Below are 20361 nucleotides of genomic sequence, written 5' to 3' on the forward strand. Positions count from 1 at the left end.
CACGAGAGGTGTCTCATAGATTTTGACACCCAATCATTTTTTCAATTGTATATTAAATATGATCTAATATTTTATAAAAATGAGTCGGTCCAATTTTACAACAAATATGTGGCAGGTTCTTTACAAAAAATAATAATTTTGGACACTAGCTGACTGGTAGCGGCCTTCTATTATTAATCAATTACGACCAATTGAGATGGTCATAACGTCATCGAAGCCTATACTTCGTTCTGATTGGTCTATGAGCATGTCACACGGATCAAGCATTAAAAACCATAGGATACTCGCACATCCAACGGCCCACAACCCCACCAACCGCAAGCTACCCCTAAAAAACCCACCAGGACCTCCTCTCTCCCCTGCACACCACTCCTCTCTCTCCCCTCCCCTCCCCTCCCTTGCTCCCTCCCGATTTCATCCCCAATCCTGCAGCAAATCGGCCCTCGCAAGCAGTCCATCCAAGAGAGAGGCGATTCGATTCCATCTGATTCGACCTCGCGTGCGGAGAGGAGGAGGAGGAGCGATGAAGAAGATCTTCGGGGCCAAGAAGATCCAGGACCCGCCGCCGTCCATCCAGGACGCCACCGACCGGGTATGCATCTCATACTACCTTCGATTGGATGGACGCCACCGACCAGGTACACATCTCATCCAGGACGCCACCGACCGAAGAGAACACATGGAGAGAGAGAGGAAAAGCTCAGCAGCGGCGATGGCGAGCGGCGGATTCATGGCTAAGAAGGAGCTCGGCGAGACCCACGATGTGCTCCGCTTCGGCGTCAATGACAGCGTTCGCGGCGACCTCGCGCCGGTGCACCCCGTCCAGACCGCCATCCACAAGGTAAACCCTCCCTCCCCCCCTCCCCGATCTGCCACCGTTCATTCCCCATGAGACGGAAACCGTAGCCCTGAATCCGATTTGTTCTGTGGGTGCGTGCGCGTGCGTGCAGGAGAACAAGTTCTGGGACGAGAAGAAGAAGTTCGGGACCAAGGCCATCTACGGATCCGCCTTCAACATCCGCAAGGATCTCGATGCCCAGATCCTCTCCAGGTAGACTTTGCCCATTGCCCCCTTCTCCCCCCTCCTGTAAATAGGTTTTCGCTAGCTACTGGTGGTAGCTGATGTGGGGCATTAGAAGAAAGAAAAATAGCGTATGATCTGGCGGCTGCAGTTTCGTGGATTTGACCTTACTTCGAGAACCAGGTGTTCATATCTTGTGCTAGACTAGTCCTAAACAGCGCGCCCCCGCCGGCTTTTCATTATCTCACTTTCAAACACGGGTCTACAGACATGGAAACATGTTAGGTAGGAAGGAGTGACTGGGGTGAATAAAACTTCCGATTGAACAACACCAGTTAGTACCATGTCATAGTTCCCAGAAGCACAACGGCCAATCCAATTAAATTTGCAAGCTAAATTTGGTTAAAAACAAATGCCAAGAAAATTTGCATACATAAATTTACTGTCATGTCTATTTATTGCGTTGTCTATTTATTGGATCAAATATCAGCCTGCTGATTTCTTCTTTTTGTGTTGATCAGAAGTGACTGTCATGTGGTTGCATGATAGCTATGCTTGTTTCAGATTTTAGATACCCTTTCTGGCTGAAGCGACTACTACTTGTCTTGATGCTAAAGTTACCAATCCGTTTAGCTCTGCTTTTGAAGTATTTTGGAACTGATCTGCCTCGTGTCTCTATTTTCTTGGGCTGAGGACATGCTTCATTCTATTTGTCTAAGTTCTTCTCAACACTTGATATTAAGCATTTATGCCTCATATCACTATGTCTTGAACTGAATAATTGATTGATTTTACCTCTTGATCTTGTGGTCTTGTTAATAGCCAGTTTTTACATTTTAGTGTGTTTCCTGTTTGTACCCTCTGTTGTAGCTGACAATGAGAAGAGGCAGATTTTACTCTTTTCTGACTTGAAGCTGCTCCTGACTTCTAGGATATACTGATTAAATTAAATGCTTGCATCTATCGAATTTAGGTTCTTGATGCATCTGTCTATTGCATCTATCAACTTCAACCGTGTCTGTATGTATTGCTGGTTGTAACTAGGATATGAGCGCACACTACTAGGAAAAGGGCTATAGATGATATAGATACTAATGGCGCACCACACAAGCAGTGCGTCACTACTATATAGTAGTGGCGCACCATGTGAGGTGTGTCATTAGTGTGGTGGACACTAATGGCGCACCACACACTCGGTGCGCCACTACTATATATATATATATATATATATATATATATATATATATATTTTGCAAAACTACTAATGGCGCACCAGCAGCTGGTGCGTCATTAGTAAGCATGGTTACTAATGGCGCGTCTGTTAGTAGTGCGCCATTACTATAATTTTTTTGGTTTTTTTTTTTGCAAACTACTAATGGCGCACCACATCTAGTGCGCCATTAGTAACCAGTGTTACTAATGGCGCATCTGTTGGTGGTGCGTCACTACTTTTCTTTTTGCAGAACTACTAATGGCGCATCAGAAGAGGTGCGCCATTAGTAACCAGGGTTACTAATGGCGCATATGTAGGTGGTGCGTCATTAGTAACTTGGGACCAGCTAGATATTTTGGACAGCCACCTATCATAGTCACTTTCTCCACTTCATTCTTTTCACTTCCTCCTCCAAGCTTGTCTCGGGTGCCTCCTCTTCCTCATCTTATTTGCATCATAGATTCATCCAAATTAAGTGGTTAAATTACCTTTTTTTATAGGTAAGTAAGGGGAAGGCTTTTATGTTGTAGATCTACTTTTTTCTCCCTCCAACAACGTGCACATGCACTTTTTATGGCCTAGCTAGATCTACGTATGTTTGTTGTGTTGCATATGTTTGTGGTGTTGCATATATGTTTGTGTTTGCAGGTACCGGTATTTGAAATGCGATAGTTGCCAATATTTTTCTGGAATGTTGATTCATTTCCGTTTCGGCGAGAATTTGGCACCATGCATTCTTTTTTGTCCTATTTTTGGCAAAATCATGCCAATTTTTTTTGGTTCTAAAATATCATAATGCTCTACCTCGCAAGCGATCATGGTCTGCACGATGACCGAAGGCATTGAGAATAGGTTTTTGAGCTCCGCGAAGGCCGAGATGCTTCAAAAGAATGAGACGGAGATAAGATGTTCGTGTCGAAGATGCAAGCTGAAGAGCCTTACGGACCCGGATTCCGTAAAGGTGCGGGACCACCTGCTCTTGCATGGTTTCATGGATGGCTATCGGTGGCAAGGTGATGAAGATGATTATGAAGTCGTTCATGGGGTCGGGAAAGAAATGAGGAAGGGCATGAGCAAGACAACCGCGGCGAGGGTGGGCGAGAAGACGAAGAATCTCCAGGACACAGTCATCATGTAGAAGATGCTGGACATGATGATGTGGAAGATGCCGGAGCAGACGAAGGGCATGATCATGAAGATGAAGATGCCGGAGCAGACGACGATGGACCATCGATGGCCTGGGTGCAGGACCCTCATATTCAAGAGCTGCTTCTCAAGCAGACGGATAACGCAAGAGCTGTCACCCGAGAGAAAGCCAAGCTGGATCAACTGGAGATAGGCGCGGTTACTCCATTGTATGAAGGATGCAGGCCCGAGGATACCCGCCTGAAAGTAACGCTCATGGCATTGAAGATAAAGGTAAAGCACAAAATGACCGACGCATGTTTCGACGAGAACATGTTATTCTGGCACGAACGTCTTCCCAAGGGAAACAAGTGCCCAACCAGTTTTGAGGAGGCGAAGAAAATCGTGTGTCCTCTGGATTTACCGCACGTGAAATACCATGTGTGCATGAACAAATGCATCATTTATCGGGACGAGCACGCGTAGTCTATCATATGTTCGGTGTGCGACGTCAGTCGATACAAGAAGAGGAAGAAAGCTCCTCGAAAAGTGGTGTGGTACTTTTCGATCACTCCTCGTTTGCAACGGTATTTCGCGGACCCTAAGTTAGCAAAGCTCCTGCGTTGGCACGCGGATAGGGAGGAGAAAAAGCGAGAAGATGACGGAAATGATCCGGAGATAAATAAAAAAGACAAGATGCTGAGTCACCCTAAAGATGCGAGCCAGTGGCAAGCGTTGAACTACGAATACCCAGAATTTGGGGACGATTCAAGGAACATCGTGCTGGGCGCGAGCATCGATGGAGTCAATCCGTTTGGCAGCCAGAGAAGCACACATAGCACCTGACCTCTGTTTGTGTGGATGTATACAACTCCCCCCTGATTGTGCATGAAGAGGAAGTACATTCACATGAGTATGCTAATTGAAGGGCTGAAACAATACGAAAACGACATCAATCTATATTTGGGGCTGCTGAAAGAGGAGCTAGACACGCTGTGGAAAACGCCAGCCAATACATGGGACGCCGCAGAGAAACAATATTTTCCTATGAGAGCCGCACTACTCACGATGGTGTACGACTATCTCGGTTACGGATATGTCGCGGGGCAGGTGGTCCATATATTTTCTGGATGCGTCAGGTGCATGGATGACACAATGTATCGCCAGCTAGATAGAGATCCCGGGTCTTCAAAAACCGTGTTCATGGGACATCGAAGGTGGCTTCGCGACGATGACACATGGAGAAAACGCAAGGATCTGTTCGATGGTGAAACCGAACCCCGAAGACGCCCCCTTATGAGGAGTGGCGAGGAAATATACGAGCTGTTGAAAAATTGGAAAGAGTGCCCACCGTCGGGAAAGGCGCCAGAGCCGGGAAAGAAGCGAAAGGCGCCAGAGCCGTTGCTGAAGGTATGGAAAACGAGGTATGTTTTTTGGGACTTGCCGTACTGGAAGATCCTTTGTGTGCCTCACAGCCTTGATGTCATGCATATCACGAAGAACGTGTGCGAGAGTCTGCTTGGTACCCTGCTCAACATGTCAGAGAAGACTAAAGATGGACCGAAAGCAAGGGCAGACTTGAAATCAATGGGCATCAGGGAGGAGCTTCACGCTAATAATGATGATGATGATGATGAGGCGAAGCAGGACACAGAAAGTAGTCGCAAAGGCAAAAAGTCCAAGAAGATCGGAAATGACTTCCCTCCCGCATGCTTCACTCTAAGTCAGGAGGAGATCGATCAGTTTTTCACCCGCCTCGTAGGAGTAAAACTTCCTTACGGTTACGCGGGGAAGATAAGCAGATACCTAGACTCAGCGAAGCAGAAGTTTAGCGGGATGAAGTCTCACGATTGTCACGTGCTGATGACGCAGATACTTCCAGTTGCAATCCGTGGGATCATGGACGTGCACGTCCGTGAAACGCTATTTGGCCTATGCAACTTTTTCGATGTCATCTCTCGGAAGTCGGTTGGCGTGAGGCAACTCAGAAGGCTACAGGAAGAGATCGTGGTGATACTATGCGAGCTTGAGATGTACTTCCCGCCCGCATTCTTCGACGTTATGGTGCATCTGCTGGTCCATATCGTGGAGGATATCATCCAACTTGGGCCGATGTTCCTGCACGGCATGATGCCGTTCGAAAGGATGAATGGTGTCATCAAAGGATACGTTCGCAACATGTCACGTCCAGAGGGAAGCATAGCCAGGGGCTTTTTGACCGAAGAGTGCATCTCCTACTGCACGAATTATCTAAGCATCGAGAACCCCGTTGGTCTGTCCGTCAACAGGCACCTCGGCAGGCTCGCAGTATGGGGTCACCGTGAGGGTCGCCGCGAAATGCATGTCGACTTCGAGGGTCGGCTCGTCGACTTTGAAAGAGCAAACCTAGTCGCGCTACAACACATAGACGTGGTCAATCCTTGGGTGGTAGAGCACAAAACCTTTATTGAAAAGACGTACAATGACCGAGGCCAACAAAGGACGGACGGAGATATAATCAAAGAGCACAACTCATGTTTCACGCGTTGGTTCAAGCAGAAGCTTCTGTCGTACCCTTTACAATTCTTCCGTGGAAGAACAACTCATATTCGCCTTGTCACAGGGCGCTGAGCACACAACTTGATGACGTATGAGGCGTACGATACCAACGGCTAGACATTCTACACCGAGGGAAAGGACATGAAGAGCGATGGTTATCAGAACTCCGGGGTAACGATGGAATCCTACACCGGTAACGACAAGGACAGATACTACGGAAGGATCGAGGAGATCTGGGAGCTGAGCTACGCTGGAGAGAAGGTCCCGATGTTCCGTGTCAGATGAGCCAAGAGCGTCATAAAAGAAGACCGGTATTTTACCACCATGGTTATACCCGAAGCCAAATCCAAGACCGCGGGCGCAAACGTCACGGCGAAAAATGAGCCATGGGTACTGGCTTCCCAAGTGGACCAATGCTTCTTCATTACCCACCCGCCAAAGCCCAGTCGTGTTGTCGTGAGGAGAGGCAAAAGGAAGATCATCGGAATGGATGGAGTCGCCAATGAGCAAGACTTCGACAAGTACGGCGCCCCGAAGATGGAACATGACGATGATGATGAAGTACCAGCATACACCACAAGAGGAAGCAGGACCACCCTACCTAAAGGACGTCCGTTCAAGAGAAGAACTCCATTTACGAAAAATAAGGGCAAGAAGATTGTGAACAAATAGCTAGCTAAGATCGATTGTATTTAAATTGTAGCCTTCATTTTGTTAAAACTAATTACATAAATTAGGGGAAAATCTCCTCTTGATGTAACCGTTCGAGCGGTTTCCTCCCGCACGGGCGTCTCTCTCCCGACTCCCTGGAACCGACGCATCTCCTCTCTGTAGTCGCGTCTCTCTAGGAGTTATATATACTCCCTGTAACCATCGACAATGACAGATCAATCACTTTGATTCGTTTCACGTTATCATCACCCGTCTACTAGCGAGAGCAAAAAGGCAACAGAGAAGGAAAAGAGTGCTTGCCGCTGGTGAGATGTCTCCTCTCACTTCTTCCTCCGCCTCATTAGGGAGGACAACCATCGGGAGCGTCGCCTTGCCGTTCGCCGTCGTATCGTCGCTGGACGCGGCCGGAACGCCGCTGGACGCGGTAGGCATGCCGCTGGACGCGGCCAAAATGTCGTCGGTGGCGTCACCCAGCGTGGTGACTGTGGCCAGCGCACCGCCGCCGGCCTTGGTGCCGCCGCGCATCCCCCCGTCGACCTTGATCCGTGGCTGCTCGCCGGCCCGACCGCGCCGATGCTACGCGCGGATCCATCCTCACCTCCTCCCCCGCCCGAGGCATGGCTCCCGCCATGGACGCCAACGCCTGGCGCTGCAACCGCTGGTCCGAGTCGCAGCCCGCATGGCTACGCCCCGGTGCCCATGCGTTCCGAGGTGGATGCGGAGGAGGCCCTCGCGTTCATCTCCGCGCCAACCGGCGCCTCCGGCGTAGTGCGCCTCCGGCGTCGTGCGCCTCGGAGCCGGGATGGAGGCCTCACCACAGCAGGAGGTGGCCACGGATTCGGGCAGTCGCGCGGAACGGCGCTTCGGGCGCCTCTTCGGGCGCGCTGTCGCTGCCATCGACCGTCGTCTCGGCCGCCACGCCGGCTCGTGGGCTTCGACGAGTCTCGGCCTTGGCGCCGCCCGCCAGGACCTCGTCGTCGTCGCCTCCTCTTCGGACGAGGAAGGGCCCTCCTGGGGGCGCCGGTGATAGCCGGAGTTATGGAGCGAGTCGGCGGCCCTCACTCCGCCCGTCGCTGGCTGGCTCTTCCATGGCTCTGTGGCATGGTGGGGAAGGAGAGGCGTGGTGGAGAAGGAGAGACAAGGTGGAGAAAGAGATAATGGGAGGTGTGGTGCGGTTCCTGGCTAATGCCAGATCTGATCTCCCCACTCCCTTTGTTTTCTTTCTTTTTTTCTTTTATCTCCTGCATGCATGCGGTGGCCAATCGAATATGCCTTGATTCGGTGGCATATCCCTCTCTCTCTCACGTAGTGTGCATGCTACCCCTCTCTCTCACGTTGGTGTGCTGTCCAGGCCCACACACGTGTTGTGTTTTGGCCAGCCAAAGGATGTCCAAGCGAGCGCATGTGTTGCCCTGGCCGACCGGCCTACCGCTGTTCTATATTTTTTTCTCTCTCTTTCTTTTTCTTATTTCTCTGTTTAGTACTAGTTAGTACTAATTATTGTAAATAGTATAGTTTTAGACTATGTTTAGTACTGTCTTAATACTACTATTTACACTTAGTCTAGTTCTAGATTTATTCTAGTTTAAGATTTGTGTAATTATAAGTGTGTTTATATTATGCAATGGATTGATGATATAAATAAAGTACCGGATTTTATCTGGGAAAAATGACATGTTGCATGTGTTTACCACATTTTCTCGAACATGTTTTTGCGATTGAGATCCGCTTCTCTCGCGTGTCAAACTTGCAATTTTTTGAATATTTCTCCCTCGTCTTATTTGGAACACAAGGTAATGAGTTGTGATCTACTGCACATGTGCAGACTATCCTCTCTTACTGTGAGATTTAAGTGATCTTTAATGTGTTATGTTCACACAATTGAGGTTGAGAAAATTTTCAAGTTTTTACACTTGACTATCAAATTTTTGCATTCTTATTACACAACCATGAGGGTTTTTAATTTACCACCCATAAATTAATTATCTCTGGTTCTCCATGTAGGCAAAGATGACTGCCAAAGAATTTGAGGAGCTTGCCCTCAATGGCCACAATTACCCTACATGGGTTATGGACATCAAGATCAGTCTTGCGTCCCGTGGGATAGCGCGTGCAATCCAGCCCCCAAAGACTCCTTTTCCGGCTGGAGCCACGCCGCTGACAGAACAGCAGAATTATGCTGCTTTATTCATCATAAGGCACCATATTCATCCAGATCTCAAGTATGAGTATTACAGGAGGAATCTCCTACTACTCTGTTTCTGGCCCTCAAAACGAGGTATGAACAACAGAAGGCAGTGGTCCTGCCTGAAGCACTACATGATTGGACTCATCTTCGCCTTCAGGATTTCAAGTCCATTGGTGAGTACAATCATGTTGTTCATAAGATATGTTCCAAACTGCGCTTTTGTGAGAAGGAACCTACTCAGGGGGAGATGATAGAGAAAACTTTATCTAATATGCTCCCTTCTGATAGGATCCTCCAACAGCAATACCGTGCTCGCAACTACACGGTCTATTCGGAGCTTATTCACATGTTACTTCAGGCTGAAAAACATGATGAGCTACTCGTTAAGAATGGCTCTCAGCGTCCAGTTGGGGCACAACCTTTACCTGAAGTTCATCTGAATGTCGCGAATAGACAGAAGTTTAATGGTACCTTTCGAGGTAAACATTCCAATTCTGAGCACAAGCACAAGCGCAATGGGAACAGAAAATTCAGAAACATGGTCAAGGGAAAAGGCACTGCAAAGCCAAAGTTTGATAAATCTAAGCTTTGCAACAAGTGTGGATGCTACTCGCATTCTACTGAAAAGTGCTCCATGCCCAAGCATCTGGTCATGCTGTACCAGCAATCTCAGGGACGCAAAGCACCTCAAGGGAAAAGGCTTGAAGCTAACTTCAACCTACATCCGCATAGCGCAAATGGAGCTGGCGATTCACAGGATATTCCTCCTGGACCAAGCAACGTCAAGATTCCTTATCTACTTGAGGACCCTGCTGAAAAGGAGGCCATGTTACTTGAGTACACCTCAAACGATGTGTTTGGTGACTTTGACTAGTCCTTCGACCTCCTTAGTGATTTATTTAACTATGTCCATTTGTGATGATTGTAATAAGAACATAAGTTTGTTGTTGTCTTTATATTGTATTGTATCAGCAAATTTGATATAATAAAGATTGTATTCTATGTATTAACATAAGGTTTTCTTATTGAAAATTCTTTCGTTTTTATATAGTTTTTCTACGGGGACAATCCGATGGAAGAGGAATTATGCCTTGTGGACAGTGGTACCACAAACTCCATACTGAGGGAGATAAAATATTTCCAAACTCTGAAAAAGATGAATGGAGATATTCTAACTATCGCTGGACGCGATAGAGTGATTGTTGGTACTGGACGTGCCATATTCACACTCCCAAATGGTACACAATTGGCAATAGAGGATGTTTTATTGTATCCTGACTCATCACGTACCCTGATCAGTTATCGAGTTATCCGTAAGAATGGTTTTCATATTGAAACCCATGAAGACAACAAAGAGGAGTATTTACTCTTTACTAAAGATCACGGATATGGCAATAAGGTACATGAAAAAAATTCCTTCTTTATCGTCTGGTTTGTACTATACGTACATCAAACCCGTGGAACATGTTGCATACAAAGTAATTTTTTAGAATGTTGACGCATTCCAAACCTGGCATGATCGCCTGGGCCATCCCGGAATCGCGATGATGAGAAAAATTACTAGCAATTCCATTGGTCATAATTTGCTTGAGTCAAAATTTCATCAATCTTCTGATTTTGTGTGCACATCTTGTGCCACGGGAAAGCTAATTTTGTGGCCCCAGCATCTCGAAATACAAGCTGAACCACTTCAGTTCCTTGAACGTATTAAAGAAGACATTTGTGGTCCTATTCAGCCATTATCTGGACCATTCCGGTATTTCATGGTTCTGATTGACGCATCTACAGGATGGTCACGTGTGTGTCTTCTGTCCACACGAAACCATACATTTGCCAAAATAATGAGGCAAGCCATTAAGTTGCAAGCCCATTATCCTGAAAGTCGAATTAAGACGATTCGAATGGACAACGCTGCAGAATTCTCCTCACGTGCTTTCAATGATTATTGCATGGCTTTGGGGATTGAAGTTCAACACTCTGTTCCATATGTCCATACACAAAATGGTTTGGCTGAAGCATTAATTAAGAAGATTAAACTCATTGCAAGACCTTTGTTGATGAATTGCAACTTGCCAACCTCTTGTTGGGGTCATGCAGTTTTACACGCTGCTGACTTGATACAATTGAGGCCAACTGCATATCACAGTTCTTCCCCTCTGGAATTGGTACGTGGAAATCCTCCTAGCATTTCCCATCTGCGTAAGTTCGGATGTGCTGCATACATCCCGATCTCACCACCACAGCGGACATCTATGGGCCCACATAGAAAGTTGGGGATCTATGTGGGGTACAAATCACCATCGATTATCAAGTACCTGGAACCCCTAACTGGGGATCTGTTCACAGCCCGTCACGCTGATTGCATATTTAATGAGGAACATTTTTCGGCATTAGGGGGAGATTTCAAGTACCAGAAAGAATGCCCGGAAATTGATTGGAATGCTCATACCATTTCATCCTCTGATCCACGTACCCATGAGACCGAACTTCAAGTTCGGAAGATCATTAATTTGCAACATCTTGCAAATAATCTGCCAGATTCATTTACTGATCTAAAAGGTGTTACAAAATCCTTAAATCCGGCCAGAAACGCGCTAGAAAGAGTGGAGGTACCAATAAAAACCACTCAACTCCCTGTTCCTAAAAAGAGGGGGAGTAGTATGGCTTCTGACCTGGAGCTAGCTTTTAGCAAGCAGCAAAGGAAATCGAGGAGAAAATCCTCAGAGTCAGTAAATGCAGGTCAACTCAACGTTGACAAACACCTAGTGGAAGGGCAACCTTCACAACCCAGCTCCAGTGTGCACAAACTAGCTGGAACATCGGAACACCCAGGCTCAATCGTATTGGGAAATCACGAAGAGTCTCGAGGGGAGCAAGAAATTTCCATCAACTATGTTGATTCTGGAGAATCATTTGATCGCAAGACTACGAGTGTCGACATATATTTTGCTGAAAAGATTGCAGATACCCTTATCACTGATCATGATCCAAGGTCTATCGTCGAGTGCCAAAGGCGCTCTAACTGACCTAAATGGAAGGATGCAATCCAAGCAGAAATTGCCTCGCTTAATAAAAGGAAGGTATTCACTGAAGCAATACTTACACCTCCCAATGTTTTCCCTGTGGGATTCAAATGGGTTTTCCTCCGAAAACGGAATGAGAACAATGAGGTGGTGAGATATAAAGCAAGGCTCGTAGCACAAGGTTTTACGCAGAAACCCGACATTGATTTCAATGAGACATACTCTCCAGTAATGAGTGGAACAACTTTCCGATATCTTATATCTATGGCAGTACAAAATCGTCTATCCATGCAGTTGATGGACGTCATGACCGCATATCTTTACGGGTCACTAGATTCGGACATATATATGAAGGTTCCTGACGGAATCTCCGTCCCAAATAACAGTGCAAAACGCAACATGTATTGTGTAAAGCTGAATAAGTCATTGTATGGCTTAAAACAGTCGGGACGGATGTGGTACAACCGACTAAGTGAGTTCCTTCTTCAGAAAGGTTACTCCAATAGTGATGATTGCCCATGTGTCTTCGTCAAGAAGTCCTCTATAGGCTTTTGCATCATTTTTGTGTATGTTGATGATCTCAACATCATTGGCAGTGCACCAGACATTGATGAAGCACGCAATCACCTAAAGATGGAATTTGAGATGAAGGATTTGGGTAAAACCAAATTTTGCTTAGGTATTCAACTTGAGCACCTTCCCTCAGGAATCATGGTACACCAAGCTGCCTATATCCAGAAAATATTGGAGAAATTCAATATGGACAAATCCTATCCATCTAAAACTCCTATGGTGGTTCGATCTCTAGACGTAGAGAAAGACCCGTTCAGATCGAGGGATGATGGAGAAGAGGTGTTGGGACCTTAAGTTCCATATCTCAGTGCAGTTGGAGCGCTTATGTATCTTGCAAATTGCACAAGACCTGATATTGCATTTCTAGTGAATCTACTTGCTAGACACATCGCAGCTCCCACCAAACGACATTGGTCTGGAGTAAAGAATATCTTTCGATATCTCCAAGGCACAAAGGATCTTGGCCTATTTTTTCAGTTCCAGCAAAATCTGGACTCTCATATGATTGGCTATGCACATGCTGATTATTTGTGTGATCCCCATAATGCCAGATCTCAGACCGGTTTTGTGTTCCTATATGGTGGTACAACTATATCATGGAAGTCTTCCAAACAGACTAGTGGCTACATCTACCAATCATTCTGAAATAATTTCATTATTTGAAGCGTCATGTGAATGTGTATGGCTTCGCAGAATGATAAACCACATACAACAGTCATGTGGAATTGGTTCTATTGAATCACCCACCATTATCTATGAGGATAATGCGGCATGTGTTGCACAGATGCAGACATGATATATCAAGAGCAATATCACTAAGCATATTTCTCCTAAACGGTTTTCCCCCACAATCTTCAGAAAAGCGGGGAAATAAGCATTCTGCAAGTCAAATCATGTGACAACCTTGCTGATTTGTTTACTAAGTCTTTACCAAACTCAACATTCCAGAAATATGTTCACAGAATTGGTATGCGGCGACTTAGAGACTTGCAGGCAACAGGGGGAGTCTCTTCTTGAGATATCCTTGTTCAATAACATCACATTATGCTATCTCTTTGTGAGTTTACATTTCAGGTTTTCATCAAAGTCTTTATGAAGAACTTTTGAAGAAGAGTTTTTGATGATAAAGCTTCCCGGACAATCATGAAGACGACTCCACATGGTCAAGCGTAGATTAGGGGGAGTGTTAAAACTAATTACATAAATTAGGGGAAAATCTCCTCTTGATGTAACCGTTCGAGCGGTTTCCTCCCGCACGGGCGCCTCTCTCCCGACTCCCTGGAACCGACGCATCTCCTCTCTGTAGTCGCATCTCTCCAGGAGTTATATATACTCCCTGTAACCATCGACAATCACTTTGATTCGTTTCACATTTCTCGATTGTATTTCGACATTTTCAAATTTGATGATATTTTTTCATATTCAATATGAAAAAATATTGAATATTCATGAGGACACTCGATCTCGATCCCCTCCATCTCGATCGCTATCACCCCTCGCAAGATCCCCCTTGCCGCCGAGCACCCCCCGCACCCTTCCCGCTCCATCGTCGCCGCCGTCGGCATACTTACCACTAGAACACCTATTCACAAGGTTCAACTCCTATTCATAGGCATCTACTTGCAAACATAAAAAAAATACTAGGCAGTGATGCACACCATGGTGTGATGCAAAAAAAAGATACTTGCAAACATAAAAAAAAATATACTTGCAAATATCAAAAAATAAATAAATCACCCTCATGGTGTGTTGCACACCACAACATCAACTTCTCAAACCAAGGTGCAACCAGCACAAGAAAACAATGCATAGAAAAAAATAAAAGGAAAAAATAAAAGGAGGGGGGAAGAGGATTCGAACCCTGTCCCCCTGGTACTCAATCCTACATCAAACCACTAGGATGCTCAATCCTGCATCAAACCACTAGGCTAAGAAGCATCTGCTCGACAACAAAGTGCAAGAGGGCAAGGAATACTCTCTGATGGCTAGTGTGCCGAAGGAAAATAACCCCAAAAAGGGTGCTGAGGGGGGATCGAACCCGCCACCTCCTGCTAGCAGGCAAAACCCATGCACCACTGCGCCAGTCTTTCGGAGATTAACAATGTAGAGAAGGCGCACCTCATATACATGCGCCATTACTATATATATAAAAAAATTCTAATGGCGCACCGCTCGGGGTGCGCCATTCCTAAGCCGACTGTCCTAGCGCGCCTCTACTCCATCTGCCCTCGTGCGCCCTCGTCCCCGCCCACCCCTTCCCCCACCTTCGTCCACGCAGAGAGCTCTGGCGGCGCTAGGGTTTGGCGCAGAGATCGCTCGCTGTCGGCCTCGGCTTCCGCGTCGGCCAGGCTCCCTTCCTTCGTCCCCCCGAAGCCGGCCGCCCCTAATCCCCATCCTGTAACCGCCGCCTGATCCCCTTTCTGTTCTTTCCCCCACACGATGACGACGACGACGCCGCCCAGCTTCTTCCCCGCCGGTTCTTCGTCTTCGTCGCGCTCCGGCTCTCCTCCGCCCCCGCGTCGCAGGTGCGCCGTCCATCCACGACGCCTGCCCCCCGCGCGCATTCCCTCCCTCTCTGTGTCCGCCGTGCCTGCCGGGGGGTTCTTTCTAGGGTTCGTCGACTCGCGCTGCCGACGTTATCGCTGGATTATTCGGTAGCCTAATAATAAGTAAATAAATCAGTAGCTGGTACGAACCGAGTTCATTTTGATTCGCCTTGTTTGCGCTCGTGCCTGTTCTTGCCTTAGTTGGCCATGGCCCTACAAACGGCAAACCTTTGTCCTTGCATCTTTATTGATCCTCTGTATCAGCTGCGGTGGTTGGGTGCATGCCTCACATTGAAATTTCCCAGCGGCGATGGTTGCCAATTGTTGTTGTTGTTCAACACAATTAGTTGTGGAAGATTGTGTGGTTTCAGCAGATCAGTATAGCCTTTTCTTATGTAATATAGCTGGTAAATTAGTTTTATTTTTACCAATGCTAAATTAGGTGATATTAGTCGATTCTTTCACTCATGCCTTGTGTGGAATCAAAAGCTGGCTTTGCCCACAAAAGATTTTGGACGGGAGTGGCCATACAACCTTCACCATTTCTAGTAAGTAGTAACTGCAGTACCACCTGTCGAGTCACACATCGTCGTGTAGCACTGTTACATTTACAACAGGTTAGTTGCGATAAACTTCTAATAGATCAGGTACATGTAGCCTGCCAATGTAACCAAAAGTCACCCTACAGATAGGACCCCTTATGGACTAAACAGTTTAGGGTACCTCTAGATCTTGTCTTTCTTTTGAAGTAAAATGTGTATTATTCAGTGCAGCAAATGCCATTGATTTTATTGTTCTTCTACAGCAATCATGACACAGGAATCATGATTGGTGTGAATGGGTGTGTTGTTGGCCCTATGCCCCTGCCTCCATCACTTCGCCACCCCTGTTTCTAGTCTAGTCTAGCTGTTACTTATATTTGTTTGTGGATATAAGCACTTGGATGTTTTCGTTACTAAACAGATAAATAGTTACAACCAACTATTTACATCGGCTAGGAAAAAGGAAACAGTTTTTCAACAGTCTGCCAATCCATAATGACAGAGGGGTAACTGGCTGTTTCTTCACCTTATGCCTAAGAAAGGTAGCATCTGCAACAAAGCCAGATTTCCAACCTCTAAAACTCGGTCTAGAACCTTTGTAGTTCATAGTTCCTGCAAGATTGGCAAATAAGCTGGAGCATTTTATTTTCTTTTCACTTCATTTCATCATGTGTGTGTGTCAGATCTTTTTTACTTCTGCGACGCGGATGAGCTAACGGCCAATCGGATACTCTCGTCATTGCAGGAATTTTCTTCCTCAGTTTGTTTGCTCACTGGAGATTAGCTAATGTTCTGAAAGGAGTGGCGACGCAAAGGGGGAGGGCGAGGAGGCTAATATACACCCCGGTGCAGCTCGCTTATAAAAAAAACTCTCAGTGTTTGTGCTGCTGCTGCTGCGGCTCTGCTGCTGATCCCTCCTGCCGCCGACGCCGCTGCTGATGATATGTATCGGAATTGGACAGAGCCCGAGGTTAAGGGGAGCGCTGGGTCTTAGGAAAACGTCGCTGTTGTCACCCTCTCTCCTCCTTTGGTATCCCCCCTCCCCTTTTCTATTCTTTTTTCTTCCTTGCGCGTTTAATAAGTAATAATCTTCGTCGTTGTTGTGCTGTGGTTAAGTTATTATTTGCTGGTGCTGCTGATGTCGTACCCTTGTTTTTATTTGTCTCCCTCCCCTTGCTTTCTCCCCCCTCCATCCTTTTTTCCACACTGATCTCTACTATCAGTAGTTACTACCACTCCTGCAACCAACAGTTAATTACTTCCTCCGTCTGTAAAAAATGTTGCTGTTATTTTCTTCCCCAGGATTAGCTAATGTTCTCGACGCGGATGAGCTCTACTGGATTTTTATGGTAACCAAAACATAAGTAATACTCTACAAAGTGTTACATAAAGTATCATCTCCAGTTTGTTTTATCTTCATATCGCTCTTTTAAACTACTGGCCAGTTAAGTATCAGACTGGCCATAGATCATTTTGCAGTCTCTGAAAGACTGGCACGATTTTCTAATGGTTGTCTATGTGAGCATATGCTTGAATGTTAAGCTGAAATATTAAATGCTTGTCGTGGACACTGGACTCATGTCTAGTTTTGTCCTTTTGTTGTTGCTGTTAATGTCTAATGGCTTGTTAAAGGTGGCTTATTCTTTATGAAAAAAATCTAAGAGATGCTTATGATAGATACTTTCAAGGTGCGATCCTCCCTTCCATTCAAAGTTTAGCTTACTTCGTAAGTAATGTTTAGTTTACTTCGTAAGCTTGCAAAAACGTCTACATCGTAATCCGTAACTCTTAACTTAGTGTGTCCTAGTACTTATCAATTTTACATGCGTTGTCATACTTAACGCATGCCTAATTTTAACACTAAATCAACTTCATTAATTTTCAGGTACAATACTCTGACGGAGTCACCTTCTTCAGAGTGCAGAGAAGCAAAATTGTTCTAATCAGCAGCAGCACAACACAGTCACTTGGATTAGCAGAAGAGGAGCAGCAGCCGCTAGTTCTTCAGGTACAATGGGGGGACAACAGATATTGCTATCTGAAAAATGAGTTAGCTAGTCATCTAAGTTGAGCTGATTTTGATTTCCTTATGTTATGGGGGGACAACAGATATTGCTATATGTTCATTCTTGAGGGTACAAACTTGCTAAACTATTGATGATTTTTTGTTGGGTGACCTATTTTTGTCCATATGAAAGCAGAGGACCATATGGTCTGTGTCCTTTTCATCCATATGAAAGTAGAGGCACATTGTGGTGCTAGTTTGCTGGGTTTTGTTTCCGACCATCGTGTCGTGATGATTTTGCAGGTACCCCGAGAGGCCCTTGAGTTTGCCGGAATGTCGATTAACTTCTCTTCCGGCAAATTCAGGTACTCCATATGTCCTATTTTCAGCAAAGGTCATGCTGAATTCTCCGTGAATTTTAGCATGACTTTCTAAAAATAGGACATATGGGGTACTTGCGACTAATGCATGGGCCGGGGTATCTTAGTACTTAATTAAGTAGGATCAACTGCCCCTTTATTCTTGGTGCATTAAACCATAGGTGGCAATAGAGCAAGTGATTAGGCCAACTTAGAATTCTCCTTCCCTTTTCTTGATAGGGTATATTATTAGAAGATACCCATATATATCAGTCAACCTAGGGTGCCTCGGCATCGATAAACCCTAAATGATGAAAACTTAACTTAGCATTTAGGGTGCCTCAGCATCGACAAACCCTAAATTATAAAACCTTGGCTTTTAGGGTGCCTCGGTGTCGATAAAAACCTAAATGATGAAAGCTTAGACTTTTAGGGTGCCTCGGCGTCGACAAACCCTAAATGATAAAATTTTAGCTTTTAGGATGCCTCGGTGTGGACAAACCCTAAATGATGAGACCATGATCTTGTTCCTTGACAATAACCAACTTTTTGACCAAACTTTTTTCCTATTTAGAGCGAAACATGGCCCACAACGATGAGGCCGACGGTTCGGGGAAGCCATTCTGGGAGCTGTCCCAGGAGATGGAGGAAGAACCTCACCGCTATGAGGACGCCGTGGAAGACACCGATCCCGAGTACACAACCCCTAGTGGCGTCGGGGATGACACCACTGATGGTGCCGCCGAGGATGCCACCACTGATGATGGCAGCGCACGCACAGATGGCAGCCAATCGAAGAGGCAACGGAAGGACCGGCGCCCGAACGTGCTTAGCATCGTAAAGGAGGAATTTACTGAAGTGAACTCCGAAGGGTATCCAACGGTGCCCAAAGAAATAGTCAAGGGGTACGCGGTTCAGCTCGGGTGCATTCCCGGAGCACTGTCTCGATCAACACCGAGAACCTAAGGCATAAGGACCGAGGAAATTTGCGCAACCTCCTCTTCACGAAGCTGCACGAACGATACAAGTTCCCCGGCGACGTCGCAAACACACGCCTCTCAAGGAATAAAGTGAACAGTGCCGCCCTCACGAAGATGAGCAAGGCCCTGTCTACTTGGAGAAGCGTGGTGAAGAGAATGATTGACAAAGGTGATAGTTATGAGAAGATCAAGGCGAAAAATCCTTCGATCAGCGAAGATGACTACAAGGAGTTCAAGATCAAGTGCGAGAGCAAGGCAACCGCGGAATCAAGTCAGTGGGGGAAAGAAATGCGGGAGTTGAACTTAGGGGTCCACCAACTCGGTCCCGGCGGTTACAGAGTGGCGGAACCTATATGGGACAAGGAGGACGCGGAGCGTGCCGAGCAAGGCCTACCACCCCGCTTCGAGAAATACGGTGACAAGCAGACCAGGAACTATGTCAGGGCCCGGTACAAGGTGGACCCAGTAACAAAGGAGCTTACCACGGATGCGAAGACCAGGGCGCTTGAGCGTGTTCTGGTAAGGAATACACCCCACGTAATTAGCTCCATATGGTTGCATTCTAATTAATGAAGCCAAATTTCTAAATGGTTGATTCCTTCCGCAGGACACTGAAAGCAGTAGCACGGGGTCGTCTCAGAGCTCCCATTGGGACACCAATTTAAATAGGGCGTTTAACATAATGAAAAACAAGGATAAATCCAGTAAGTCGTCGTCAGCTGGTCGTGTGGCCGGCAAAGGCTTGTCCACGAAATGGTCATCATACTATAACGCTGGTGGGCGAAAGGAGAGAAATACCAACTTGGAAAGCCAGTCGCGCTAGGTTGAAGAACTCAAGGCAAAAGTGGCGCGGATTCCGGAGATGGTCCAAGAGCTAGTGCAACACCAAGTAGGAGGGGTGATCACCGCCATTGTGCCTACCTTGATTGAGGGGCTGCAGGCGTGGATTGCGGGCGGCCAACAGGGGCCGCCCCCGATTCCCAGCTTCACGGCCAGCAACTCGCACAACGCGCAGGCGACGCCATTGGTGTCTCCGGCGCCGGCCGGCACCTCGGCAGCAAACGGCCCCTCCGTCACTTGCACACCCGTCGTTGGTGGTGCCTCGACATTAGCCGAGCTCGACGCCATCACGGTAACTAAGCCTCTCTCGGCCGATGACTTCATCTCCTTGCCTTTGACTGGGCATCCCCTGACGCCCTACATGTTTTCGCAGGGCGCCGGCGCCGACGTTCCATGCACTCTCCTGCACTTCATGGGCGGCGAGTTGATCGATGTCGCCAAGGGCATAATCGTTCAACCGGGCAACCCCATGTTCCACGGTAAACCGATGCCACCTACCACGTATAGGGTTCAACTGGTTCGGGTGCTGCCAGGCTGCGATGACTTGTTACCTCCGTTCCACCCCGCTGGGGCCGACAAAGATGATGTGATGGCCCTCATCGCCTGCTTAAGCTGGCCCTTGCTTTGGCCGAAGAGCCAGATTCGTTTGGGGGCGGGGGACACCACCCCACAGACAACACCGCGAGTCGTGCCGGCGCCAAGCCATGGTAAGACCGCCGCAACGCTACCGGACATG

At 46.8% G+C, this 20361-nt stretch overlaps 1 protein-coding gene across 7 annotated transcripts; it reads left to right on the plus strand.

The window, feature by feature from the left end:
- The first annotated feature begins 339 nt into the window (after positions 1-339).
- Positions 340-17619, plus strand: LOC123425426 (cyclin-B1-2-like). 7 transcript variants are annotated; one of them, XR_006621827.1, is made up of 5 exons: positions 340-592; positions 656-841; positions 951-1051; positions 16187-16471; positions 17327-17578. XR_006621827.1 is itself a non-coding variant. In XM_045109123.1 (3 exons), exons 1-3 carry the CDS (start codon positions 524-526, stop codon positions 9879-9881), a joined length of 492 nt encoding a protein of 163 aa, XP_044965058.1. In that variant the 5' UTR covers positions 341-523; the 3' UTR covers positions 9882-11213. The 7 variants fall into 7 exon arrangements, 5 of the variants coding, with proteins under 5 accessions (XP_044965058.1, XP_044965059.1, XP_044965062.1 ...); XR_006621826.1 differs by having other exon boundaries at positions 342-841; XM_045109123.1 differs by lacking the exons at positions 16187-16471; positions 17327-17578 and adding an exon at positions 9809-11213 and having other exon boundaries at positions 341-841.
- The last annotated feature ends 2742 nt before the right edge of the window (positions 17620-20361 follow it).

Source organism: Hordeum vulgare, chromosome 2H (genome assembly GCF_904849725.1).
Source record: "Hordeum vulgare subsp. vulgare chromosome 2H, MorexV3_pseudomolecules_assembly, whole genome shotgun sequence".
Taxonomy (NCBI): Eukaryota; Viridiplantae; Streptophyta; class Magnoliopsida; order Poales; family Poaceae; genus Hordeum; species Hordeum vulgare.

What these genes read in the sequence shown, in the direction of transcription:
- LOC123425426 (XM_045109123.1), top strand. Translation starts at nt 524, where the DNA reads ATGAAGAAGATCTTCGGGGCCAAGAAGATCCAGGACCCGCCGCCGTCC. An exon ending in TCCAGACCGCCATCCACAAG is followed by an intron (nt 842 to 950) that starts GTAAACCCTCCC and finishes GCGTGCGTGCAG; the next exon opens with GAGAACAAGTTCTGGGACGA. An exon ending in GATGCCCAGATCCTCTCCAG is followed by an intron (nt 1,052 to 9,808) that starts GTAGACTTTGCC and finishes GTTTTTATATAG; the next exon opens with TTTTTCTACGGGGACAATCC.